We start from the raw sequence: 23,304 nt of genomic DNA, 5'->3' as shown, positions 1-23,304 counted from the left end.
CCAATATTTGGTTTTGGAGCCTTGATAGTAAAAACGTTATTAAAAAGTGCATGTTTGCCCAGGTGCATAGGCAATGACGATGCTTCACTTTTCTTTCTTTACCTCATCACCACAGACTTCGGATACCTGCTCGCTTTATCCTTAAATGTAAATATTTCGGCGGAACTCCGCCAAAAATTTTCGAAGGAAAAAGGTTGCAATCGAGGGAGCACGCAGTCTTCATATATAACCGGGGGCATTTGATCACTTTATTTTATTCGCGCACAATTTTGTGCTCTTTATGAGCAGACCGACATGTCTCTCAAACTTTACGCGGAATCAACATGGCTGCGATGCAATCGATTCCAGAACCGGCAGCGGTCTCCAATATTGAGCAGTGTCTGCTCTGGCTCTCTGCTGGTGATCTTCAAGGCAGCAAGGTTACCAGGCAGAAGCTGGGGCCATTGGTAAGCCTCCACGAGATGGTTCTTTCTGCGGAAGCAAAAGTATATGAAGACTATTCATACTAAACCCATGACAGTAGCGCAAATATAGTCAGATGCCACGTGGTATGTGTCTAATCAATTAAAACTTGTTGTTGGCCTAGTTGGTTCATGATCCAGTCGCGAAAAAACCTCTAGACTGTGTCTAATCAAGTTCACACTGTTAGATCATTTTGTGTGGAACACATCTGGCGCGTAATGGAACTTGCAACCAAACACAGATGGACAACCGCATGAAAGATATTGCGGATTTTGATAGCATCAATCGCGTGCCGAGAAAATGAGAAGAGTTTCATGCCCTAGCCACTATTTAGATCACCCAACATTAAGGTTTGCGCATCTTTCCATATTCTATCAACCTAGTAACCCTAGTTAGACCCTTTTGGTGAGGCTAACTAATGTTCACTTTGAGAAAGTTCATCATGCTAAAAAATTAACGCCTTGAACTTTTAAAAATTCAAAGATATTTCAAATATGATTTTCGATCATGAAAATAAACACCACCTGCCAAAAAAAGTCAAAAATAATGCAAAAGCAATGAAAAGCGACAAAGTAAAATAAAATAAAAACATTTAGACGAAGACTTTTTATCTCTCAGTTGTGTTCTCAATTCATTTTAACTTACCGGGTCGATATTTATTGATTTTTAATTATTTCCACCTTTACGCTATGCTATAAAGACACAAAAGTTATTTATGTCGTTTCACACTTGAAAGTGTGGTGCAGAAGAGAAAAAAAAAAAACGTGTAGTCGAAGGAACAAACACAGGAGGGAGTCTCGAACTCGGTTAATTGCTCAATTTCTCGAGCATCCTGTATAAAACCGCACATCCACTTTCAAACAACTTTTACGCAGAGATCTCCTTCGATGAAAACATCTTCAAATATAAAGAACATACACATTCACAAACGAACAAACGGTCCAACCCACAATGCCATCATCGTAAACCTACCTTTGCGTAGAAGGGGATTGACTATGATGGTATTGTGGGTTGGACCGTTTGTTTTCTTCTGAATCTGTATGTTCCTTAGGGTCTTTGAAAGGGATTTCAACAAAGCAGATCTCTTCGTAGAAGGTGGTTGAGAGTGGTTGTGTGAGTATAGATAAGATGGTTGTTAAATAAACCAGTCAGCCAAGTTTGAGACGTTCCCTTTTGTATCCGCTCCTTCAACTAAAAGTGTTTTTCTTTCTTGCTCCACAGTTTTAGGTGTTAAACGGTATGATTAGCTACCACCAGCTCGCATGTGCACTTACTGTCTTTTCATAAAAAAAGTTAATCCAGGAACTTCGTCCGCTTTAGCTAGTTTACATAGGAAAGGGAAGGGGTAATATGTATACTGCCTTTCCCGTGAGATCTAAGAGGATTGAGGCATCGAATCTCTGTAAATGCAATTTCAAATACAGAACAGAATAATACAGTTTTCACTTACCCATGCTTAGCGAATGAAGTCCACAATCCCATCAATTTTTTGCTGTAGTTCTGGTCCTCGGAAGGCGCCTTTTCCGCAACTGGTCTTCCAAAGACGTACAGAACGTCTTCGACGTGCGCCATGCCGTACCAGGGTTTCTTGGGCGAACTCGAAGACGTGTGGTTTAGTATGTAATAGAAGACTGAATAATCTGTATTACTTGCTAACCTCATTGAAGCTTCTTTTGATGAACATGTTATGACCTTGTCGCCCCAAGCATCCTGAACCGCTCGTCTCAGTTTCTCATAGTCTGTGTTCCCGAGGTCTCGTGTATAAATGTTATGAAGCTCGTCTAAAAGCTGGGGACTCGGAGGCGAGAGCAAAGGCGCCAGTAAAAGGAGCGTCTCAATTTTTGTCAAATTCTTCGGCGAGCCAGCATGGAACACCGCGGGAAAGGATCGGCTTGCAAACAATCCACCTTCGTTAACCACGTGACCAATTAGTATATCCTTATTTCCTCGATACTCTGCTCTACAGGGTTCATTCTGTAGGGAGGGCACACCAAAGACCGTCACGAAGCACAGCGTATCGGGACAAACCAACCCTTCTGCTACTCTAACATGCAAGGGATCTGCCCGTCGCAAGCACTCAATGACATTCTCTGGCAGACCAGTTTCGGGCTCAGATGAATTCGTGCATTTAAGATACATTGCCATCTTTTTTACTTTCGTGAGTAGCCGCGGGTCACTGGCGCGATCCGAATGAGTGCACATAGCTCCGCTTTGCATAATAGCCCTTTGAAAAAGGGCTCCGGAGACCGGTGACGACAGGTGGAAATCTACAGACATCGACCCTGCGCTTTCACCGAAAAGTGTAACTCTCCCTTGATCTCCTCCGAAAGCAGCTATGTTGTCCTTTACCCAACGCAATGCAAGCAACTGATCCAGATGTCCCTGATTTCCAGGGACGTGTTCCGTGCCTCCGTACAAGAACCCCAAGGCTCCCAGTCTATAGTTCATCGAAACAACTACGACATCGCCGTAAGCTGCCAGAAGTGCACCGTCATATATGCTAAGAGAAGACTAGCCAAAACGATATCCGCCACCGTGGATCCACACCATAACTGCTAGGTCCGAAGCACTGTTGTTTCTTGTCGGGCTCCAGACGTTTAGGAACAAACAGTCCTCAGTCTGTACTTTAATGCCTGCAAAGAGAATCACGATCAAGTCGCGCGGATGATGTTATTGCTATATAATTTATCCCTTTATGGTTCAATCCTCCTTCGGATTATGTAAGCACTTGAGTCTAAACTTTGAATCTGGCTCTAAAACGAGTGAAATTTGAATTGCAATAGGCTTATTGCTAAATTACCCAAGCATCAAGCAGAATGCAGGGATTGGTGCTCCACACGCCACACGCTTACGCCCTCCCCGTATAAAAGATTCGAAGCAAATCACCAAAATAAAGCGTTGACAAACGCGCGTGCAAGATGCAATTTGTTTTAGACGCTTGCTTTAGAAAGGTTAATGCTGAGGCCAGATCGGTCCGCGCGTGGAACTCCAAACCCTCTATTCTCCTTGATGCTTGGGTCTATTACTGTTACTTCGAGCTTTGGTCTCATCTCAGATCGCCACAAGTATTAACTCATCGAAAGCCACTGCGTAAAGTGTCAATTTTGATTAAGTTTCATAGACGTTATAGCCACCGTTTCTTTCATACTACAATCCCGTTCGATATCGTCCATCCGGTGTGACGTTTGAGCTTCGTTGGACGTTTCAAGCACTCTGTGATACAGTTAGGGACCTCAGAATAGCGATATCATTACAATATGCTCACTGATGCCTCTGTGGCAGGCAGCCAACTTTAGTCATGTTAGCAGTTTTATTCTGTTCGTTTGTTTAGATAGGTGTGCATCACACTTCCCCTTATGGCATTCTATGGGTCACATTCAAAAGCTTAAGGCCGCCAGGTTCAGGCTTGAGCCATTTACAAACCACCTGTTAAACTGCTTTAACGTGCATATTAGAATGCTCCTTTGAACGGAGCTATATACCACGTTGTTTCTAACTCGCACGTGATTGGGCTAGATGCTACAAGTCACCAGGCCCTATCGTGGGGCAACGAAGTCTAGCAATCCTCCCGCTTGCATTACATTCGTGTAATCCATTTTTACTTGGTTAATATCGATGTATACCAGAGCTTTGCTTCCAAGCAAGGAAGCAGAAGGCAACCAAAGGCGCAGAATTTGGTTTACATTCAGATCAAAGAGGGAAATAATTGTTTCGAAGTTTACCCTGCACTCTCGACAGCCTTCGATTAGTGTCGACCTGAATGCATACTGGAGCCGGTCGGGTGGCATCCGCAACATCAGTCCACGGCTCCGCGGGCTGCGGCTCCCGGAAACGAAGGGCTCCGACTGGGGCCTTGCCGTACCGAATGCCGGTGAACGTATTGACAACTTTTCCATTTAGCTGCTGACGGAATCCCCTCACACGGCCGGCCGTCGTGTGTACGACGGGTCCCTCTCCGTTGTCGGCAGCATGAGCTGCAGTCGTGAGTGCCACGCAGGAGAGCAGTAACAAGTGGGCAGACCTCTGCCCTTTCATTTTCTTCTAGGGGCCGGGATTCTGCGGTAGGAAAGATGACAACAACGGATGTACAAGACACTCTTATGCAGCGTTTCATATATGCAACCATAACTGACCTTCACGCTTGTTTTCTGTTATTCAGTTTACTATATTGCATCGCTGAGGTCACACCACGGCTGAATATTTTTCTAGACACCACAGTGTTCATATAATTAAAGCAGTCTTTGTGCATGTTCATTCGCCATTCTTAGTGGTTTGGAGTTACTCTGAAGAAGAAAAGAGGCGGTTTAATTTGGCGATTTTAATTTGATGCGCGCTTGAAGTGTGTACACGTATCTTGACCCGTCGCCAGTGATCCACCACTATTACTAAAAGTTCACCGAAGTATGGCATAATACCTATCTTTCAGATGCGTTCAGGCATTTCTGCGTTTTTTATGTAGTTGTCATGGTTATGAGAGGCCAACGAGTGGATAAGTTAGTTTTATTACATTCAGAATAGCAAACGCCTAGAACTTTATTGTTAAAGAAGAATTCTTGTGTTTTTAGGATTTTAGTTTTAAACAAATTTTCGATGTTCGTTAGACAAAACAGGTTTCAAAAATGCACTCATTCTTACTCATGACAATAACAGTTTACCTCTTCTTTTTCTTTTCTACGAAATAAAATCGATAATGAAGCAATACAATGTCTGCGCTGTGCAAGCTCGCCGTCACCACGTGCCCAGAAGCACCAAATTTAGCTATTTCATTCCAGCTATTTAGCTATTTCATCCCAGATATTCGACGCGATACCAGATCATCACGAGTGCTGCAGCAAGAAGCGAAACTACATTTAGTTTTACGCTCACTTGGCACGCAGAATACGCTGCGGGCACGACGTCAAAGCCAAGGGCGCCGCGTAGAGTTGCCAATTCATGCGCTGGAAAGGACTTCTAAAACCAAGAACTCATATGCTCTAGCCTTGGTTGTATTTGATACCTTCTTTTGAATTTTCGGATTCATTATGCCATGTCCGTGAGACAACCTCCGCAGGGCCCATGAAAGGTTCTGAATAAACTCAAACCGTATCCGGCAAAACCGACTTTCAATTCCATCGCTGAATAAAGCGTTACTACCCAGGAGACAAAACGTATTGAGCGCCCTTTATACGTTAAAAGGACCATGAAATGACATTTTTACTTTTGCCAAATAACTCTTACATTCAACCGTCAATGTTCACTTAACGCCGAACAGGCATCTATTATCGTTTCGGTTTATTAACTTCTACGCAAAAAATCGACCGCATCTCCTCGTGGTGATTAATGTTGATTGGGGCGAAGCTCTGATGGTGCTTGTCTGCGCAGACGCTGAGCCGCAGTATGCCGAGCCTTTCGTTCGTTTTCATTCATGTCAGAAAGAGGATGTGTGGTACGGAACGTCGTTATATACGCATTTGAGCATTTGACCGCAGCGCCTTCTCGTCTATAAACGTTGAGTACATGCAAGCAAAGTTTAACGCCATTATATACGCATTTGACCGCAGCGCCGTCTCCTGTATAGACGTTGAGCAGGTAAATGCAACGTTTCATCCATGACATCCCCAGCTCTTGAGTTACTACCACATCTCAGAGCCCGCTACTCGTCCCGCAGCCGTGGCCGAGTGGTTAAGGCGATGGACTAGAAATCCACTGGGGTCTCCCCGCACAGGTTCGGATCCTGTCGAGTGCATCACTTTTTCTTTATTTTTTGCCTACACGGGCACGTGAGCATGTGAGCTCACGAGCACGACCACCAGCAAGATCGATGTGAGCACGGACGCCGGACGGACAAGGCTAGACCCTAAGGAGCTTCGCCCCTAAAAATGAATGAAATATCAACTTTTTCTTCGTTTCCAACTCACCGCAAAACAAGCTGCGGCGTAATTTTGACGCTCGTGACGTCCGCCGGCATCAGAGTCGGAAGTTCTCTTGGCAGTAGGAGAATGGGAGCGCTAGCGGCGGCGAGTTGGCGGTGTGCCGGTAGGTTTTACTGCGCTGAAGGCGCGCATGCTACCGACATTTTTTCTTATCGCCGCGATAGCCATGGACACATCGCAGCTGAGCGAAATTCAGTTAGATTTGTTGCGCTACACCGACAGCATGGGACTAGCCCCATACACTGGTATGCCTTTTGAGAAGTGCGGCGAGTCTTCCGACGAAGGCTCCCATTCTTCATCGGAATCGCCGGAGGGCTTTTGGAACCTGCCCGCACTCGCGGGGAACACTGTGAATGTGGCTGTAATCACACTCGGTGTCAAAATGTTCCGAGCGTACACGAATGACCTTAGACCCGGGGTCCCTGAAACCGATGAGCCTGCACCAAGTGCTTCGACGTGGTTCATCCAGTGGCAAGCGGTGAAACTGCAACTGTTTATTTTTAACCACCAGACTACAAAAACTGTAATTTGGGCACTTCGGAACACGGCAGCCTTTCGGCATAGTTACCCAGCCATCGATCACAAACAATGTAAACACTAGTCGAGCAACCAGAAAACAAAAATCTGCTCTGCGAAGACAGCGCGGCCAGGAGCAAACCCGTTCAGCAGACGACGCTCGTGAACTGACTGCGCAGGCGGGTCTTTCTTTTGCTTCGTTTACCACACGATAGATGGCGCTTGGTTCTGAGTCTTACGGTAGGTGGCGTAAGCTACCGTCCGATCCAAAGGGCTCAGCCGGAATCATCCATCCATCCATCCATCCTATCAAATTCGGCAAATTTCGTCAGATGTCTTATTACGCTACAATATATAGATCTCAATAATATCTAACAAAACTTTTAGGAGACATTCGCCAGCTATTGTTTATGATCGCGGTGCTGGTGAGGTAGGTTGTTGCCCAATAGGTGGAGTGGATTTGGCTCACGAGCTGCGGTTCCGCGGATGCATCGCAGAGAAAAGGCAGATAGCTTTCGAAGGAAAGATGTAAAAGAGTCCGGTTTTCTTTTTAAAGTTTTTTAGCGAAGAATTTTTTTTTTCTTTTTGCTTTCTATTTTTGTGTTTTTGGGTATCTTTCCAGACCTTTTAGGACGGGCATTGAATGAAGTTCGATTTCAAAATCGTTTCATGGTCCCTTTAAGTGACGTTCGCTAACAGCCGCATGCGCACGTGTGGAGATGTGCGGAAAATTCTGAAGGGCCGCCAGAGAAACGTCGGAGGCAGACCTATCACGGAATGGTGGCAAACGCGGATATCCGGGGCGCATTTCGGTGGTCATCTTTCAAAGTCAAAGAAGCAATAAGCCAGATTGGATACGACGGGTGACTCAAGGACCAAAGTCGGTGGGTAAAGCGACTCCTCTTAGGCATCTATCTGACAGGTGTACAGAGAAGTTCACGAAAGCGACTTTACCCAAATGCAAAAGTATGGTTCTACCGCAGTGCCCGTGGCTGCCACCATGGACAAAAACTGAGAAATGAGGGTGCTACAGACAGTACCTAAGCAGGAGCTTCTCGAGTGGGCATAAAGAAGGCCCGGCTATATGAGCTCTGCGGATACGCAGCTTCTAAGGAAATTCAACATCAAGAGAGAGTACCTTGTACTAAAACAGCCCGGGGTAGCCGCTTGCTTTTTGACTTATCAAGAAAGGGTGGGAACGCTAATTTATCGACGGAAATTCGATACCATGTTGGAATCGACGACATGATGGGCTTATTTCGAAACAGGCGAAGTCATCGAGCACATTGTGCTGTTACGTTGAATCCTGCAACTAACGCAATTGGTGAAGTCCTGGCAAACGCTGGACACCTGACTGTGGCCAGTCAATGCATATCCATTTGACCAATTGTTTTCAGAAGCACTCGGCTACTGATCAGCCAACACCGGGTTTGTGCTGAATGTATGTATGTAGTATATGGATGCGGCGGGTGGCTCTTGAAGTGCGAACGCAAAGCGTGGCGTTGTGACAGTTACAGAGCAGTTACCGGAGCAGAGAAGTAGCCGAAAGGCTTTAAAGAAGGCGGAAAGATTGGGGGGGGGGGGGGGGGGGGGGGGGGGGAAGGGGAAGGGGCGAAAGAAGTAAAACATTTTTTTTTCTAGTTTTAGTTGGCTAAACTCGCCACCACGCGCACAACATTGACTAATCGGCTTTCGCAAGAAACATAAATCGTGAGTTCCATCAAGGGGCTATTAGCGGCGAAATGTTCTAGTGGTGCCCTCCTACGGTTCCCCCTTGTGACGTCATTACCTTGCAAGCAACAAGTTTGATGGTGTTTGTAAATAGCATGGTGGAAGCTTGAAATCATTGCGCTCTCAAAGGAACACTGCCAACACCGTCAAAATTAAAGTACTTTCATTCCTCTTATTTCCGCCGATGATAAATCCTCTTCTGACGTCATAGTCAGCGTTCAGCCAATTGTGGAAGGCCGACCACAGCGACGCTTTCAATCGCGCACGTCGCCAATATGCTTTCCCTCGGGAATCGCGCCACTGCATTTCACAATAGCCAACATTAATTTTCTATACAACACAGTAATACTGGGAAAACTAATTTAAAGGGACAAAGTAAAACTTAAGGAACGTTTGAGCTTCGCCTTTAAGAGTTGAACGCGATAGCGTTATCGGGACCTTTTCGCAAAGCTTTTTAATATAAACCCGCGCTCGTTTCCCGAGGCGCGCAAGCGCATGCGCGTCGTCTACTCAGTAGTGTCACATGTCACTTGACGTCACACGTGAACGTTGTGGGTTGTTTCAAATTCCCGAGCGAGGTCTTGTGGCGTGGCTTCGCACGTGACGTTGCACGTGGCTGTGACGTCATGACCCTATCGACCCGCTAAAATTAGCAGAAAGTCTTTCCCACAAATTTAGCCAAAAATGTTTCCGCAAAATTGAGCGGAAAATTTTCCCGCCAAATTTAACGAGGAAATTTAACCCTACTGACGTCACACGTGACGTCACGTAAGACGTCACGTTGACGTCACCAGGTGCATAGCGGGATTTTCTGGTCCCACCGACGCCGACGCCGAATTTTCTGCCACACGAGCTCCTAAACGCTATAACGTTAAAAAATTTTATTATTTGAGACATGGGAAATAAAACCAGCGAAACACTTAAATTATTTGCCGCTTCACCACGGGCGTTTTATTTTAAATATTTAGAGATGCTGAGTGGCCGTGACTTTGCTGACACAGCCATCAATGGCACATGGCAGGCGGGCATCGGCTCAGCACATCATCAGTTGACCACTGCTCCCGAGCCTGTAGATATCGTTTTACCGCTAATTTTCTAAACGAATTTAAACCAGGTACTTTTGGAACTATACAGTGTAGAACCAAGAGTTATATCCCCAGAAAGGGCTTCCCCACTTGCGGTCTTCGTTTTTGTTCTGGCGTGCGGCTGGCGTGCCATTCCTTCTATGTAAAACCACAAATCAAAACGAAATATGGAGATGCAACAGGAAACGTCTACGAGCCTAAACTTTTTACCGAATCACCTGACGATACATAACTGAATACTAAAACCCGCGCAGAGTTTGAAAGCTAGCTAAAGATGGATCAATGAAAAGAAATAAATGTAACCAGTCTCTTATAAAGAAAATTAGGATTCAAGAAGTGGATCACTCCTCCGACCATCTCTATCATTAGAAATATTTTTATGGTAATTTAGTTAAAATTTGATTCAACCCAGATTGTGAATAAATATTAAAACTACCCTTGATATCACCAACAAACATCATGTTTTTATTTTAAATTTTTAAAAGAGAGTTGAACATGTGTACTATTAAAATGAAACTATTCTAAAATGCGAGGCACCAATTTCATTTTTAACGTGACTGTGTTTACTGAGTATGTAGCTGCCGCGTCACACGCACAAGCCTAATGGACTTATGTGAGCACCGATTGTAATATGTTACAAATTGAAATAAAATTTGCATTGTATTGTCTTGTTAAGGATAGATAACTGAGCAAGTTGGTGAGAGTTCCTGTTGAAAAACAGCGCGACTGGGACGACACAAAAAGACGAAGAGAACATAAGACCGCGTTTGGTTTCTGTTCTCTTCGTCTTTTTGTCCCCGTCCCAGTCACGCTGTTTTTCAATATTGTAGTACAATACTGCGTTATGTTCATGGCGTGACCATGTGTTTTGCTAGTTTTATACTTTTCCTGGAAGATCCTACTTAGCCAAAAAAACCGCGGCTTTTGCCCGAGAAAACAGGTCCTGTTACCAGATATCCGAGTCTACGCGCATTCATTAACTAACAGCGGTACAATGCGATAGGCTGGGCTCCTAAACCGCATAAACTTGAACAATGACACCTTATGGTCGCCTTCAAACAGGAAACGCCACACTTGCCGCCAGCTCGAAAGAGAACTTTCGTAGTTGTAAAACCGAAAAACTTAATACTTGAATGGAGTTGCCCTTAACCACAACACTTGACCACCGAACCAGAACAACCAGCCCTTGGCATTAGTTACAATTTAAAAGTGGTTCCTCACCGGTCTATTCTTTGTCGATCGCTGGAACGATTGGACGTTGAAAACTGTACTCTGGTTTATGACACTGACGAGTCTGTAATGACTTAGCAACGAGCTTCCTCGATTCTACATCCGTTCACACTGGACGTCGGCAGAACTCTGTGCATGGGCTATTTTTTCTAGCAGCTCGATATCGCGCTTCCAGGGTTTCTATCTCGAATCGGTCATTAACTCGGCCCAACATGGCCTCTGCCGTTTTCGTCTGATGTCTACGCGGTGTCGTATAAACGACAACCTTATCACGTGCGTTTTTTTCTTCTTTTTTTTTTTTTGTGAAGCACAGCAACTGTTACGAAAGTCGCAAACTAGGCGTTTCTCTCCAGTTTCAGTAGCTTGGCCCTAGACCGATATAGGTTATGAGGCGCTCTCTATTTGTATTACAATCAGAAACCCTTATCAAGATTCTGTTTGATGAAGTTAAAAAAATGTCTGTCCAGCTACGAACATTATGTGCGTAGTTCGATTTGCAATTTAGTAATCCACATTAAAATGTACCACTTTGTACGATAAGCGTTCCGTCTCATCGTTACTTTATGTATGTTTCGGCTATAAATATTTAAGCTATAAAATAGTGCTACAGGTGTGTGCCTCTAATTAGGATTTTCCCTTTGAGATATTGTAAAATTTATCATCGTCATAAATAACTGCAGTAGGTGAAAAAGTTCCTAAAAACCAGAGTAGCTGTGCTTTTTATGTTTTTTTTTTTAATTTCAAATCATCTATTTTTATATTGATTTTTCAACCTTAAAGTGCCAAGCAACGAAGCGAAGGAGACCGCTCTCAACTTAGCGCTTAAATATACGACGGGTTAAGACGGTATTTGTGCACCTCTGTTTGGATCTTCACGTTATATTATTTTCACCAACTTCCGAGAGTAGAGCCGTGTCCATAGAAATTATTATCTATACAATATTGATATCATTTTAATGCGTAAACAACTGCTTTACCGTGAATCGTATCTACAATAAACGCTTATCCCAAGAACATCTCTCAGCAATCGAAGAACTCGGCTATAAATCAGTTCCTAAAGACGTTTTCGCGTAATTATAAGACGTTAAAACAATACGATATTTTCATCAGGGGTTATTGTAAGCTGGAAGCGATATTGTTTCTTGCAAGAACAAGAAATAAAGAAACTATATTGTTTTTTTACTTACTTGTCGTTCCATTTGTTTCTTCATTATTCACATAGTCTAGATCATTCGTATAATCTTTACATCAAATGTACCCCCTAAAAAAAATAAGAAAGACTATTTTTATGAATTATGTTGTTTAATTAATAGAACATAAAAACAGAGCATAACGCATCTCAATTCATAGCAGGCCTAAAAATTGCGAGAATTACGTATGTTTATGCGCTCATGCGCCGCCGAAATAAAATTTACTCACACATCGGGTAAAACGTTTTGAGTATTTTTTTCTTCTCTGCTTAGTTTAAGGAATTTCATATCTTCTTTCTGGTATAAAGTATCATTCGTTCCTTATGTGCATATTTGGATGGTGAAATGACCGATGTTTTTCAAAAGAAATGTTCGGGTAAACCTTCCTGATTTGGACTATACACTTCACAGAAAGTTTAAACAAGATTTGAGGGGCTTACATGTCAGACCACCGAACCGACGCAAGGCCTCCCGCACGCCCCGGCATAAGACTGAGGATTAATTTCAATCACCTCAGGATGTTTTTGACATCCAATCAAAATATCGGCAGCAAAACGCCTTCTTCGAAATCCTCCTCAGTCAGATTTCGGACACATTGGCCGGGGTTCGAGTCCGCTAACAGTTCATCTGTTGACCAGAATTTGCTTCGGAGGCAACGGGGCGGCTTGGGGGAATCGGTATTCTACAAGTTCATAAGATATGGTGCAATATTTAAAAACACGACATACGTTAAGAGGTTGCATTACGTTAAAACACGTGATAAGCCAAATGCCATTATCCGCGTTTGGTTTTAAAGAAATGATTTTGATGAGCATTAAATTTTATATTGGCTAACATTGTCATCACTCGGGCTTATGGTATTACTGTAGCAGTTTCAGTATTTGATTTTCGAAGATTTTTAAAGTAATGAACGTGTTTATGAAATATTTTGAAGTATATCAATTATAACGTTGCAGCATCGATGCTTTGTCGCATTTTAACCAGGCTGCAAATGAAATACCCGTGTTGATTTTTTTTCCGTGTTTGGATGTTAAACTTCCAATTGAAAAAAAAACTGCCACTATAGGGCTTTCATTTGTTTGAGTTTTCGAATGGGTTTACTTTGCATTCCTATATTACCACCATAGTAGGAATCTCTTTAAATGGGCGCGAGAACAAAATTTAATGAGTTTTCGTCAGTTGATTATTTTTTTCTTCAAAATAAAGTCTACGAAAACAATGCAACTTCTACCCATACGACCAAACTCCAATTAAAAAAAAGTACAACGCACAAAGGCATTTATTTAAACAATCGCCCCGTGTAGAGTATTTCATAAGGCGAACGCTTTATTTTTTTTGTCTGGTCCTTTTGTTTACACACGCTAAGTACCCCAAAAGAACTTGTAGGCGCTTGCAAGGGGCCAATCGAAACCAGTGTTACATCAAATACTCATGAAACCTGCATCACCTGCTCATGTAACAACCTTATATCCGTGAAATATATCTCCCATTAAATCACTACTTCAGGAAGCTTACAGGAGCTGAATAAGATAATTTAAAAGACACCTTAATTTTTATAGCCTGGAATTGCAACTGGTGAGCATACAAACCTTATAAATATATGTATGTGTTATATACGTAATGCACGCAATGAAGCTATACCCGTTTTCACCTCAGGAACCATAGTAAAAAAAAGTCCGGCGCCACGCGGACCATTACTAAATTTCCCTTTTATGCGGATAATTAAGAGACATGCAGGTGAATGTTAGAATATATATATGTTATCTTATTCAGACGTACACGTTTCCAACGCCAAAAGCGTCGCTTTTTCCTCCAACAACCAAATCTCGTAAGAACTATTTCGCGCCGCGTATGAACAATGCGCAAGACTTGCTTTTTTCTTAAGGTGAAAACGGGTATAGTTTACTTTGCTGACCCTCTCGTCGCAGATGTCGGTAGTCTGCTAGCTTTATCTTTGGACGTTCTCAGAAGAACAAACTTGCGAGCTAAGGACGCCACATTGTCTTCGTACATTGCCAAGGATATCAGAAACTTTATTCTATTCGCGTACAAATCAGCCTCGTTTTTGAGCCGACCGACATCTCTCGCGAAATTTACGAGAGCTCAGACTGGTTGTGATGCAGATGCAACCGACTCCAGAAACGGCATCGATCTCCCAAGTTGAGCGTTGCTTGCTCTGGCGGTCTGTTGGTGATCTTCAAGGCAGCAAAGTTACCAGGCATAAGCTGGGGCCAGTGGTACGCTTCCACGAGATGTTGTTTTCTGCAGAAACAAAGGCATTTCAGAGCTACACTTAGACTAAATCCACGAGAGTAGCTCAAATATAATCAGATGTCATGCGGTACATGTCTCTTAAGATTTGAACTGTTCAATTTATTTATTTATTTATTATTTGAAAATACTGCCAGTCTCAAGAGGGACATAGCAGGAAAGGACACAAAACTCGAGAAAATTGCATGCATCATAGTTGTCACTTCAAGGTCAAAACATACACATAAATGTAACGTACAGTGTCTAAAAATGAACAAAATCAGAATTTATATCTATTGCAGAGATACAATAAAAAGCAAAGCAGGTGAGCCCTTGTTATACAATGAAAAACAAAAAAAAAAACTAGGTAATCTTACATCCCTCATTCTTACCTGACAAAGCGTATAGATGTGCTAAGATCGGGTTATTGTGGCACTGGTTTGTTCCATACCTTGATGACTTAGGTGAAAATAGTACCAAAACAGTAGTTTTTAAAGGAATATTCAGAAAAGGTAGTACTGTGCTTATGCCTGGTTGCTCTAGTATTAGAAAACGAAACATACTTGGATTTCTCAATTTTAAAGGTATTTTTAAGAAAACAGAACAAGAATTTCAGCATAAGCTGTTTAGCTTTGCTAGCTGAGGTTAAAAGACCTGCTTTCATAAAGTTTAGGTTGTGAGTCCGTGCGCATATACTTATTTTACATAAATCCAATTGACATACATCGTATATCATTTAGTTCAGATATGTTAGTTTTGTGTGATGAAACCGAACAGTAATAACGTCTACTAGTATGGGGCAAACTAGACTTGTGTAAGCCAGGAGTTGTGGGGCTGTCGTGGCTATTAAAGGAACTCTGCCAGGGTATTTATGCTCGGCGAGGTTTTTAGTTGTACATGATATATGGGAGCCTCACAACCCAGAACCGAATTCGCGGCTTGAAATTCGGTTTCTTTTCGTCCGAAAACCGCCGATCGAGAACTGGCCCATTTGAGTCGCGCTCACCCTCTTCTGCGTGGTCATGGGCAGTTTTCTAAGGTTTAGACACAACCACCAAGTGTAATGAAAGAGATGGGTCATTGAAGGCGCACACTCATTATTAAAAAAAAAATGGAACCCATTTTTGGGGGCTCCTAAAAATCTGCAAATACGTTGATTGAAAAAAAAAAGTTGCACAGACAACTAAAGCATTCGGTGCCTTCACTGCGTAATTCTCAGCAAGGGCGTCGTATCGCGTATTGTGCAACTAGCGGGCTGGACGGCTTGGACGGCGGACGACGGAAATGGGACCTCTACTTCAGAACTGTCGTTAGCGGTACTGGCGAATCTGTCTTCCTTCGAATAAGAAAATCTGAACCGTTTAAAACGATTAGGATTCTTTCCGTACGACACGCCCGACCACCAAGCCGATTTTCACGAAGACGTCGCCGAGTCGTCGCCCCTTCTAAAGGCTGAAGACATCGCTCATCTTAGGAACACGAATGGGTAAGAGCTTAAAAAACGCGCAAACGTTAAGCACGAAATGCGTACTTCGAGTTGAATATGCATGCGTGCGATTCCTTTACTAGGTGCGTATAGGTGGCCAATCCTTGGTGATGCCCGACTTCGAGCCTTGGGAGTGTCTTTGCTGCAGAAACATTGGCAGCAAACTTTCCGACCTTTAGGAACGGTAGACCAGCTGCATTATTACGAACGAGCAGTTCACCTTCGTCTGCCTGAACATTACCGTGTTCAACTATCGTACTTCGAGCTCCACGATAGGAAGCTGCCTATGGCCAAGGACATTTACAAGTCTATGTTGTTAGGAAAACCGACTGTTTTAAAGTTGTAGTGTAGCTCAGTGGAACGGTGTCCACTTTACGCACAGGGGACCCAGGTTCAATCCCGAGAGTGGGCGAACTATTTCTTTGTGTGTGTGTGTGTGTGTGTGAAACATTTTGATATATTTACACATTCATTTTTTACAATTATCACTGAAAGAAAAGTGTTGTGGACGAAACGTTGCTGTATTAAATGGCATGGGACCCCCTTTTTTACACTTACGAACTCAATGTAGTCACTGTGCACAAAATGCAAGGAGCATATAAATCGGGTAGCGTCCGCTTTCCGCGGTGCCCGTAATTGTTCCGCAGGATTTGCAGCCAGCCATTGGCCCCTTGAACTTTCGGAAACTTGTACAGACTCTGCCGCACAATGCCACTTTCGGATGTAGAATCTGTGAGGCGGCTGTTCACGCAACGTCTTGGGGAGCATTCTTTTTGGAGCCGATGAGGGGTATTCACCGCCGGGCACTGACTACTCATTTTCAACTCTTCAATGTACAAAAGAAATCATCTTGAAGTGCAGAACAGCAAGCGGAACAAACATAACCGTAAAGCAATTGCACGGCAAACGGTACCCGCGTCGTGTGCTGCTGCTGCTGCAAAAAAAAAAAATAATAATAATAAATAAATAAAAACGGAGGAGGAAAAACGCGGTCGGGTGTAGCCACGTGACTTCCGGCACAGTCTCCTACCTCCTCCACGTATTTCGACCTCTGTGCACAGGTTTCGGTTTCGAATAGTTGCGTTTCTTGGCTTTATTAAAAGTACACGAGACCCTATAGCAAAATATTTATCAAAAAGTAAAACAGCCTAACAAAAAGTGAAAATTTTTTTCCAGTGGTCTTTTCAAGGGAAGGAGATTTCTGAAGGCTTGTGTTTTTACATAGACGACATGACAATTCCAACGTAAGACGGAGGTGATTACATGGTGAAACAAGGAGGCGCCATGCTCTTTAAACCGACCGGAAAATTCGGTTTCTTAACCTATCGCGCTACGACTTTGTACAGCATTGCCCACAGATGATGCTTTTTTTTTTTTTTTTGGTAAAACTTGCAAATAGCGAACTTACCCGAGGAAAAAGTAAAGATAGAGAAAGGCTTAGCTCATATAGAAACGCAGCCGCGTCACCGGTCTGCACTGGTCTGCAAACAACACGGCGCCGTTTCGCACGGGAGACAAGAGATGGCGCAACAAACGCCGCCAACGAACTAGCATACGGCGCCGAGTGCCAGCGTCTTTAGCAGACAACCTTTTCGACTCAAAAGCGGCGCGCGTTCTGCAAGCGGCGACAGTCGCAGAAAGGAAAAAGACAGGCGCGGTAACAGCAAGGAACTGCAGTTCCTAGTCTACAAAAGGGCCGGCTCTCGGCGTCGTCTGCTCGTTCGTTGGCGGCAGTTGGCGTCGCGACCGCTTGCGCTATCTCTTGTCTCCAGTGCGAGACGGCAGCGTGTTGTTTGCAGACCGGTGGCGTCGCTGCGTTTCAATAGGAGCTAAGCCTTTTCCTTCCTTTACTTTTTCCTCAGGTAAGTTCGCTCTTTGCAAATTTTACAAAATAAATGCACCGTCTGTGGGCAACGCTGCACAAAGTCGTAGCGCGATAGGTTAAGAAACCGAATTTTCCGGTCGATTTAAAGAGCCTGGCGTCTTCATGTTTCACCCTGTATTAGACCCAAATGTCTACACTGAATTACACGTGAAAGTGCTAGTTCATTGAGGCCGTACGGAAGTTTAGAATTAGTCTTTTTCTTTATTGTTACAGACATACAAAGAGATTTTTTTAACGTTTTAAGAGTCATCTGCCAGTCGGAGCACCAGTTATTGATCATTAAATTCATTATTCAGAGCTGTAGGGTCGTCAAAGGAGATTATTTCCCGGTATATATTACAGTCATTAGCAAATAGACGAATATTAACAGGAATGTTGTTAGTTATGTCATTTTTGATGAGAGGGAAGAGAACTGGGGCCAGGGCGGAGCCATCTGGGACGCCGGAAATAACTCTGACGGTCTCTGATACCCCTTTCTTATGTTGGAGGAGTTGAAAACGATTTGACAAATAGTTTTTATCCAGCTGACGATGGGTCCCTCGCATGTGACATGTTTTTGTTTTAGTTTTGTAATTAATTTGCTGTGTGAGACGCGGTCGGAATATTTTGAATGCTCGATTAGTAATAAGTCACCTTTCTTCAGGTTGTTACTACCGAGTCCCGTGGTGCAAAGTTTCAAAAAGCTGAGTGACTGTCGAGAGGCCGCTCCTAAAGTCATGCTGCTGAGGAGAGAAAATGTGCTGATACCCAATAAATGTTGTATATATGCTTTAGTAAAATATGCTCTCGTAGTTTGAAGCAAGTACAGAACATTGTGCACGTGTCGCACGTGGCCTACTATGGAACATGCAGCAAGACACGGATCTACGTCCGGATAATTCATATCGTGACTCTTGATAACATCAATCGCGTGCCGAAGAACCAGGAGAAAAGGTGTTCCTAGCTTGCGACGAATATTTAGACACCCAAGGGAAAATATTTTATATCTTCCTCAATTCCATAAGCCTCGGAGCACTACTAGACCCTTTAGTTGAGCACAATGATGGCGGTAACGGGTTACAAGTAATGGCGTTACCGGAAACGCGTTACTTTTTTGCGTAACGTTTAACGTACTCGTTATTTTTTGAAAACAGTAACGGGCAACGTACTTGCGTTACTTATTTCGAGTAGTGGTCAACCGAGTTCGGTTACTCGTTAAGCCCTCTTTCCACAATTTAAAAAGATACTACACTGAATTTTTTAGTCAAGCTTTAAACTAAAAATTACTTGATATTTTTTTTGTTTTTTTTTTGCGTTTTATTTGTGTTTTTAGTGAGTATTTAGGTGAAACCGCAAAAAGATATAAAGTAATTATGTTCACTGTCTGCATGAACATAATGTTTCTTGAAAAATGGCGTTTATGCATACCTGTAAAGTCAAAGACATAAATACACGATCATTCAAAATTTAAAAAAGTGAGCAAAAGTAACGTCCCTCACTTTTTATCGGTAACGGTAACGCGTTCATCTTATTTTGAGGTAACGTAGAACGGTAACGCATTCTTTTTATTTTCAAGTAACAAGTAACGTAGTTTTTTTTTTTTTTTTTTAGTAACGCCTGGTTTGTCCTAACTAACGTTAGGTTTTCCAAAGTTCATCATACTGAAAACCTTGGAATTTAGACAACTATACCACATTTGTAATCATGTATTGGATTCATAAAATGAGAGCAAACACCAAGAAATTGAAAAAAAAAGCGAAAGCAAATAAAAAATGGTTTAGTAATGTAAAGGGAATGCAGATCACAAATGCCGGACTATGACGTCGTCACACCATACCTCTGATTTGTGTTAATTTTATTTTTTCCTGGTCGTTTTCTATTGATTTTTGTTTGTTTCCACCTTTTGCGTTATGCTACGAACACAAAGAAGTTATCCAAGAAAGTCCCTGTTGGTTTCCCTGCAGAGGAAAGGGAAAGCGCAGAATTTACGTTACCCTCCCTGCGGCTTTCGGAAGGAGCGGGGCACAGAATGTGTGGAAACAAAAATATTAATACAAAAAAAAAACGTTCACTTACCCATGCTTAGCAAATGAAGTCCACAATTCCATCAATTTCCTGCTGTAAGTCTGGTCATCGGAAGACGCCTTCTCCACAACTGGCCTTCCGAAGATATACAGGACATCGTCAACGTGTGTCATCCCATACCAGGGTTTCTTGGGCGAACTCGAAGATGTGTAGTTTAATATGTAATAGAAGACTGAGTAATCTCTATTACTTGCCAACCTCATTGAAGTTTCTTTTGACGAACACGTTATGATCTTGTTGCCCCAAGCATCCTGAACCGCTCGTCTCAGCTTCTCAAAGTCTCTGTCTCCAAGATCACGTGTGTAAAGGTCATGCAGCTCGTCTAAAAGTTGAGGACTCGGAGGAGATAGCAAAGGCGCTAGCAAAAGAAACGTCTCAATTTTCGTCAAGTTTTTGGGCCAGTCAGCAAGGAACACACCCGGAAAGAAACCGGAAACGAGACCTCCACCTTCGTTAACTACGTGACCTATCAATATGTCTTTGTTTCCTTGATACTCTGTTGCACAAGGATCACTAGGGAGGGTGGGCACCCCAAAGACTGTTCCGAAGCATAAGTTACTGGGACAAACCAATCTTTCTGCTACTCTGACATGCACAGGATCTGCCTGCTGCAAGCACTCGATCAAATTCTCGTGGAGGCGTCAGTCGGGCTCCGAGGTATTGGTGCAATTGAGATACATGGCCATCCTATGTACTTTCGTGAGTAGCCTGGGGTCACTGGCCCTCGACGCATAACGACACATAGCTCCACTTTGCATGACAGCCCGCTGAAAAAGTGCTTTGGATATTGGCGAAAGAAGGTGGAACTCCACGGAGATTGAACCTGAGCTTTCACCGAAAAGGGTCACTCTCTCTCGATCTCCGCCGAAAGCGGCTATGTTGTCCCTCACCCAATGCAAAGCAAGCGCCTGGTCAAGATACCCCTGATTTCCGGGGGCATGTTGTGTGCCTCCATAAAAGAATCCCAAGGATCCTAGCCTGTAGTTCATGGAAACGACCACGACATGACCGAAAGCTGCCAGCAGTGCACCATCATAGATGTTCAAAGACGACGAGCCGAAAGATGATGAGCCACCATGGATCCACACCATAACTGCCAGGTCCGAAGCATTGTTACTACTCGCCGGACTCCAGACGTTCAGGAACAGGCAGTCTTCGGTATGGACAGGGCTGTCTGAAAAAGATATTCATGATCGAGTCACGTGGTTTATGCGAGCTCTATGGAAACTGGACACGTTTCGATCGAAAACCTAATGCACAGATGTATATCTGTATAAACTTGTAAGTTGGCTAAATATCAGTGTGATATGAAACGGAGTTTCGAGGAGCAACATTTCAAGAACCCGTTCCTTTTGCGATGAACGGAGAAACGCCGCCGTTTCTTCTGGCGTTGGTGGAACTGGAAAGGGAACTCGTTACGTCTTCTAGAGAACGGCAAGAGGAACAAGGTCCATTTTTGCGTGTTTATCTAAAATTTGATACAAATTTGTCAGGCATTTAGGACTAGCGGATGGGCCAACGTCCGTCATCATGATTTTACTGGACGGGGTGTATAGTGGAATAAAAAAACTGGAACAAGTGTGATCGTGTCGAATCATCAGGTATAATTCGTATAATGTAGTTTTGTGTTCATTTTTTCACTCACTTCATTTAAATTACGAATTATCCAACAAAACATGTTATTAAAATACCTAAATGTAACTTCCAGGTATGAACACCTCTCATTCTCAGAGATGTGACAAAAACGTGTTTTTGTGTCTGTTTTTCTTTTTTTTTTTTGTTTTCTTTTTCGCAGGACTGTAACATTTAACTGGATTTTTTTCAACGTAAACAAGAAACGAGAAACGAACGTTTGCTGCTTTTTTAGGAGAACGCGTGTTTAACACTGCTTAAAATGTCAATTAAAGTTATTTTATATTGGCTGGTGCCATCCCGGAGTTTTTGAGCCCATCGAAAGCTGTGTTTAAATTATCCCTTCTGCTCCGGTTTTATGCGAGCCAAAGGGTGTGCTCCTCAATGAGTTTCTTCGCGTTTCTTCCGGTCTCAAAGTACTAGTTTGAGAGGACCTATTGGTAATTGCTGCGAAAAACAATTTGTCGAATTTCCACATTGTCGTCATCGTACCCCTCAATCTCGTAATAATACATGATGCAATATTTATTTATCTTAGACTTTTCGAAGGTTTTGGTTGCGTTTCATATGTTCGTCTAATTCCCAAACTTTGTTGTCTTCATCTAGATCCTGAAGATATATTGCTCATACGCAGTGTTCTTGCGTTGCGAATACAGTACACGGTATTAAAAGTTAAAAGACCATGATTTTAATTTAATTTCCGTCACATCTAGTGTGCTTCAGGGCGCAGTCCTTGGTCCTATTCCCTTTTCAGCATTCGTTATTGACCTTCCAAACTCAGTTTCTTCAAACATACGTATTTTTGCAGATTTTTACGTACTGTATCGCGGAATCACTACACCAAATAGGCAGGCGCTCCTTCAAAAAAGACCTCGTTAGCATTTATCAATGATGTATCAACGGCTGATGTCACTAAATAAATCTAAGCGCAAACTAGTCCGATTTTTAAAGAGTCCCTTCACCCATCCAGTGCATTTCATAAATTTAAATATCATAGTGTCATCCTAACTTCCGATACGATATGATTTAACCACAGTATTATCTTTTCCTCCGACGCAAAAAAAAAAGAAAGAAAAATAATTGGCTACATTAGGCGTTGACTGAGTGCAGCCCTCCACAAAATAAAGAAAACTGGTTTACACTACCTTAATTCGACAATTAGAATACGTTGCTGCAATCTGGAAACCCCACCAAAATTACTTTAATACTCAGCTTGAAGCAGTTCAAAACCGATAATTCCGCTACGTTTTTTTTTTGTTGTTTTTTTTGTTTTTTTTTTCTAATTATGATTTTACGGCTAGTTCCGCTGCACTGAAAACAAGCCTAACCTTATCCACTCTTGAAGCACGCCGCAAGCCAGAAATCTTTGCTTACTCCATAATTTTTATCACCTCTCATCCTACTGTGAAAATTTATTTCCTGAATAATTGTGCACGGTTGTCTCGTCACCTTAACAACTCCTACGATTTTCAGCTCATATCCGGCTCGTCTTCCGCATTTAAAAATTCCTTCCTACTGCTCTCGATGGTGAACTGGAACAGTCACACAGAGTCGATTCTCTCAATTACTGCCCCTGGGGATATTAACTACTCAATTTTATTGTTTTTTACTCGGTGTAATTTGTCTACCACTCGCTTCTATTCTTTCTGACATTTATGTTTATAAACAGTGGTACGTTCTATTTCTTATTATTTATTTTATTAAATTGTAGTATTTATTTATTGCCGATTCATGTAATAACCTCAAGAGAGGACCCTTAAAAATCAAATAAACGAAATTAAATAAAAATGAAATGCCGCTGAAAAGTTCTTTATCTCGGTAAATAGCTTTCCGATTCCCCCGGTTACAGAGTGCGACATGA

General features: G+C 42.8%; 1 protein-coding gene and 1 pseudogene across 1 annotated transcript in view; both read right to left on the bottom strand.

Moving 5' to 3' along the window:
• Positions 1–226: 226 nt before the first annotated feature.
• LOC120835964 lies at positions 227–11,055 on the bottom strand (annotated as a pseudogene).
• A 2,972-nt stretch (positions 11,056–14,027) lies between these two features.
• LOC115329979 (cholinesterase) overlaps positions 14,028–23,304 on the bottom strand; it is a 36,170-nt gene continuing 26,893 nt past the window's right edge. The window contains 2 exon segments of the mRNA XM_040205175.2: positions 14,028–14,388; positions 19,803–20,985. Of these exon segments, the coding sequence (XP_040061109.1) occupies positions 14,220–14,388; positions 19,803–20,985 (1,352 nt within the window). The 3' untranslated portion in view covers positions 14,028–14,219.

This window comes from Ixodes scapularis, unplaced genomic scaffold (assembly GCF_016920785.2).
Source record: "Ixodes scapularis isolate PalLabHiFi unplaced genomic scaffold, ASM1692078v2 PGA_scaffold0__279_contigs__length_252992795, whole genome shotgun sequence".
Classification (NCBI taxonomy): Eukaryota; Metazoa; Arthropoda; class Arachnida; order Ixodida; family Ixodidae; genus Ixodes; species Ixodes scapularis.
Note: the sequence above shows the minus strand (reverse complement) of the source record. Positions and strands in the feature narration are given on the sequence as shown.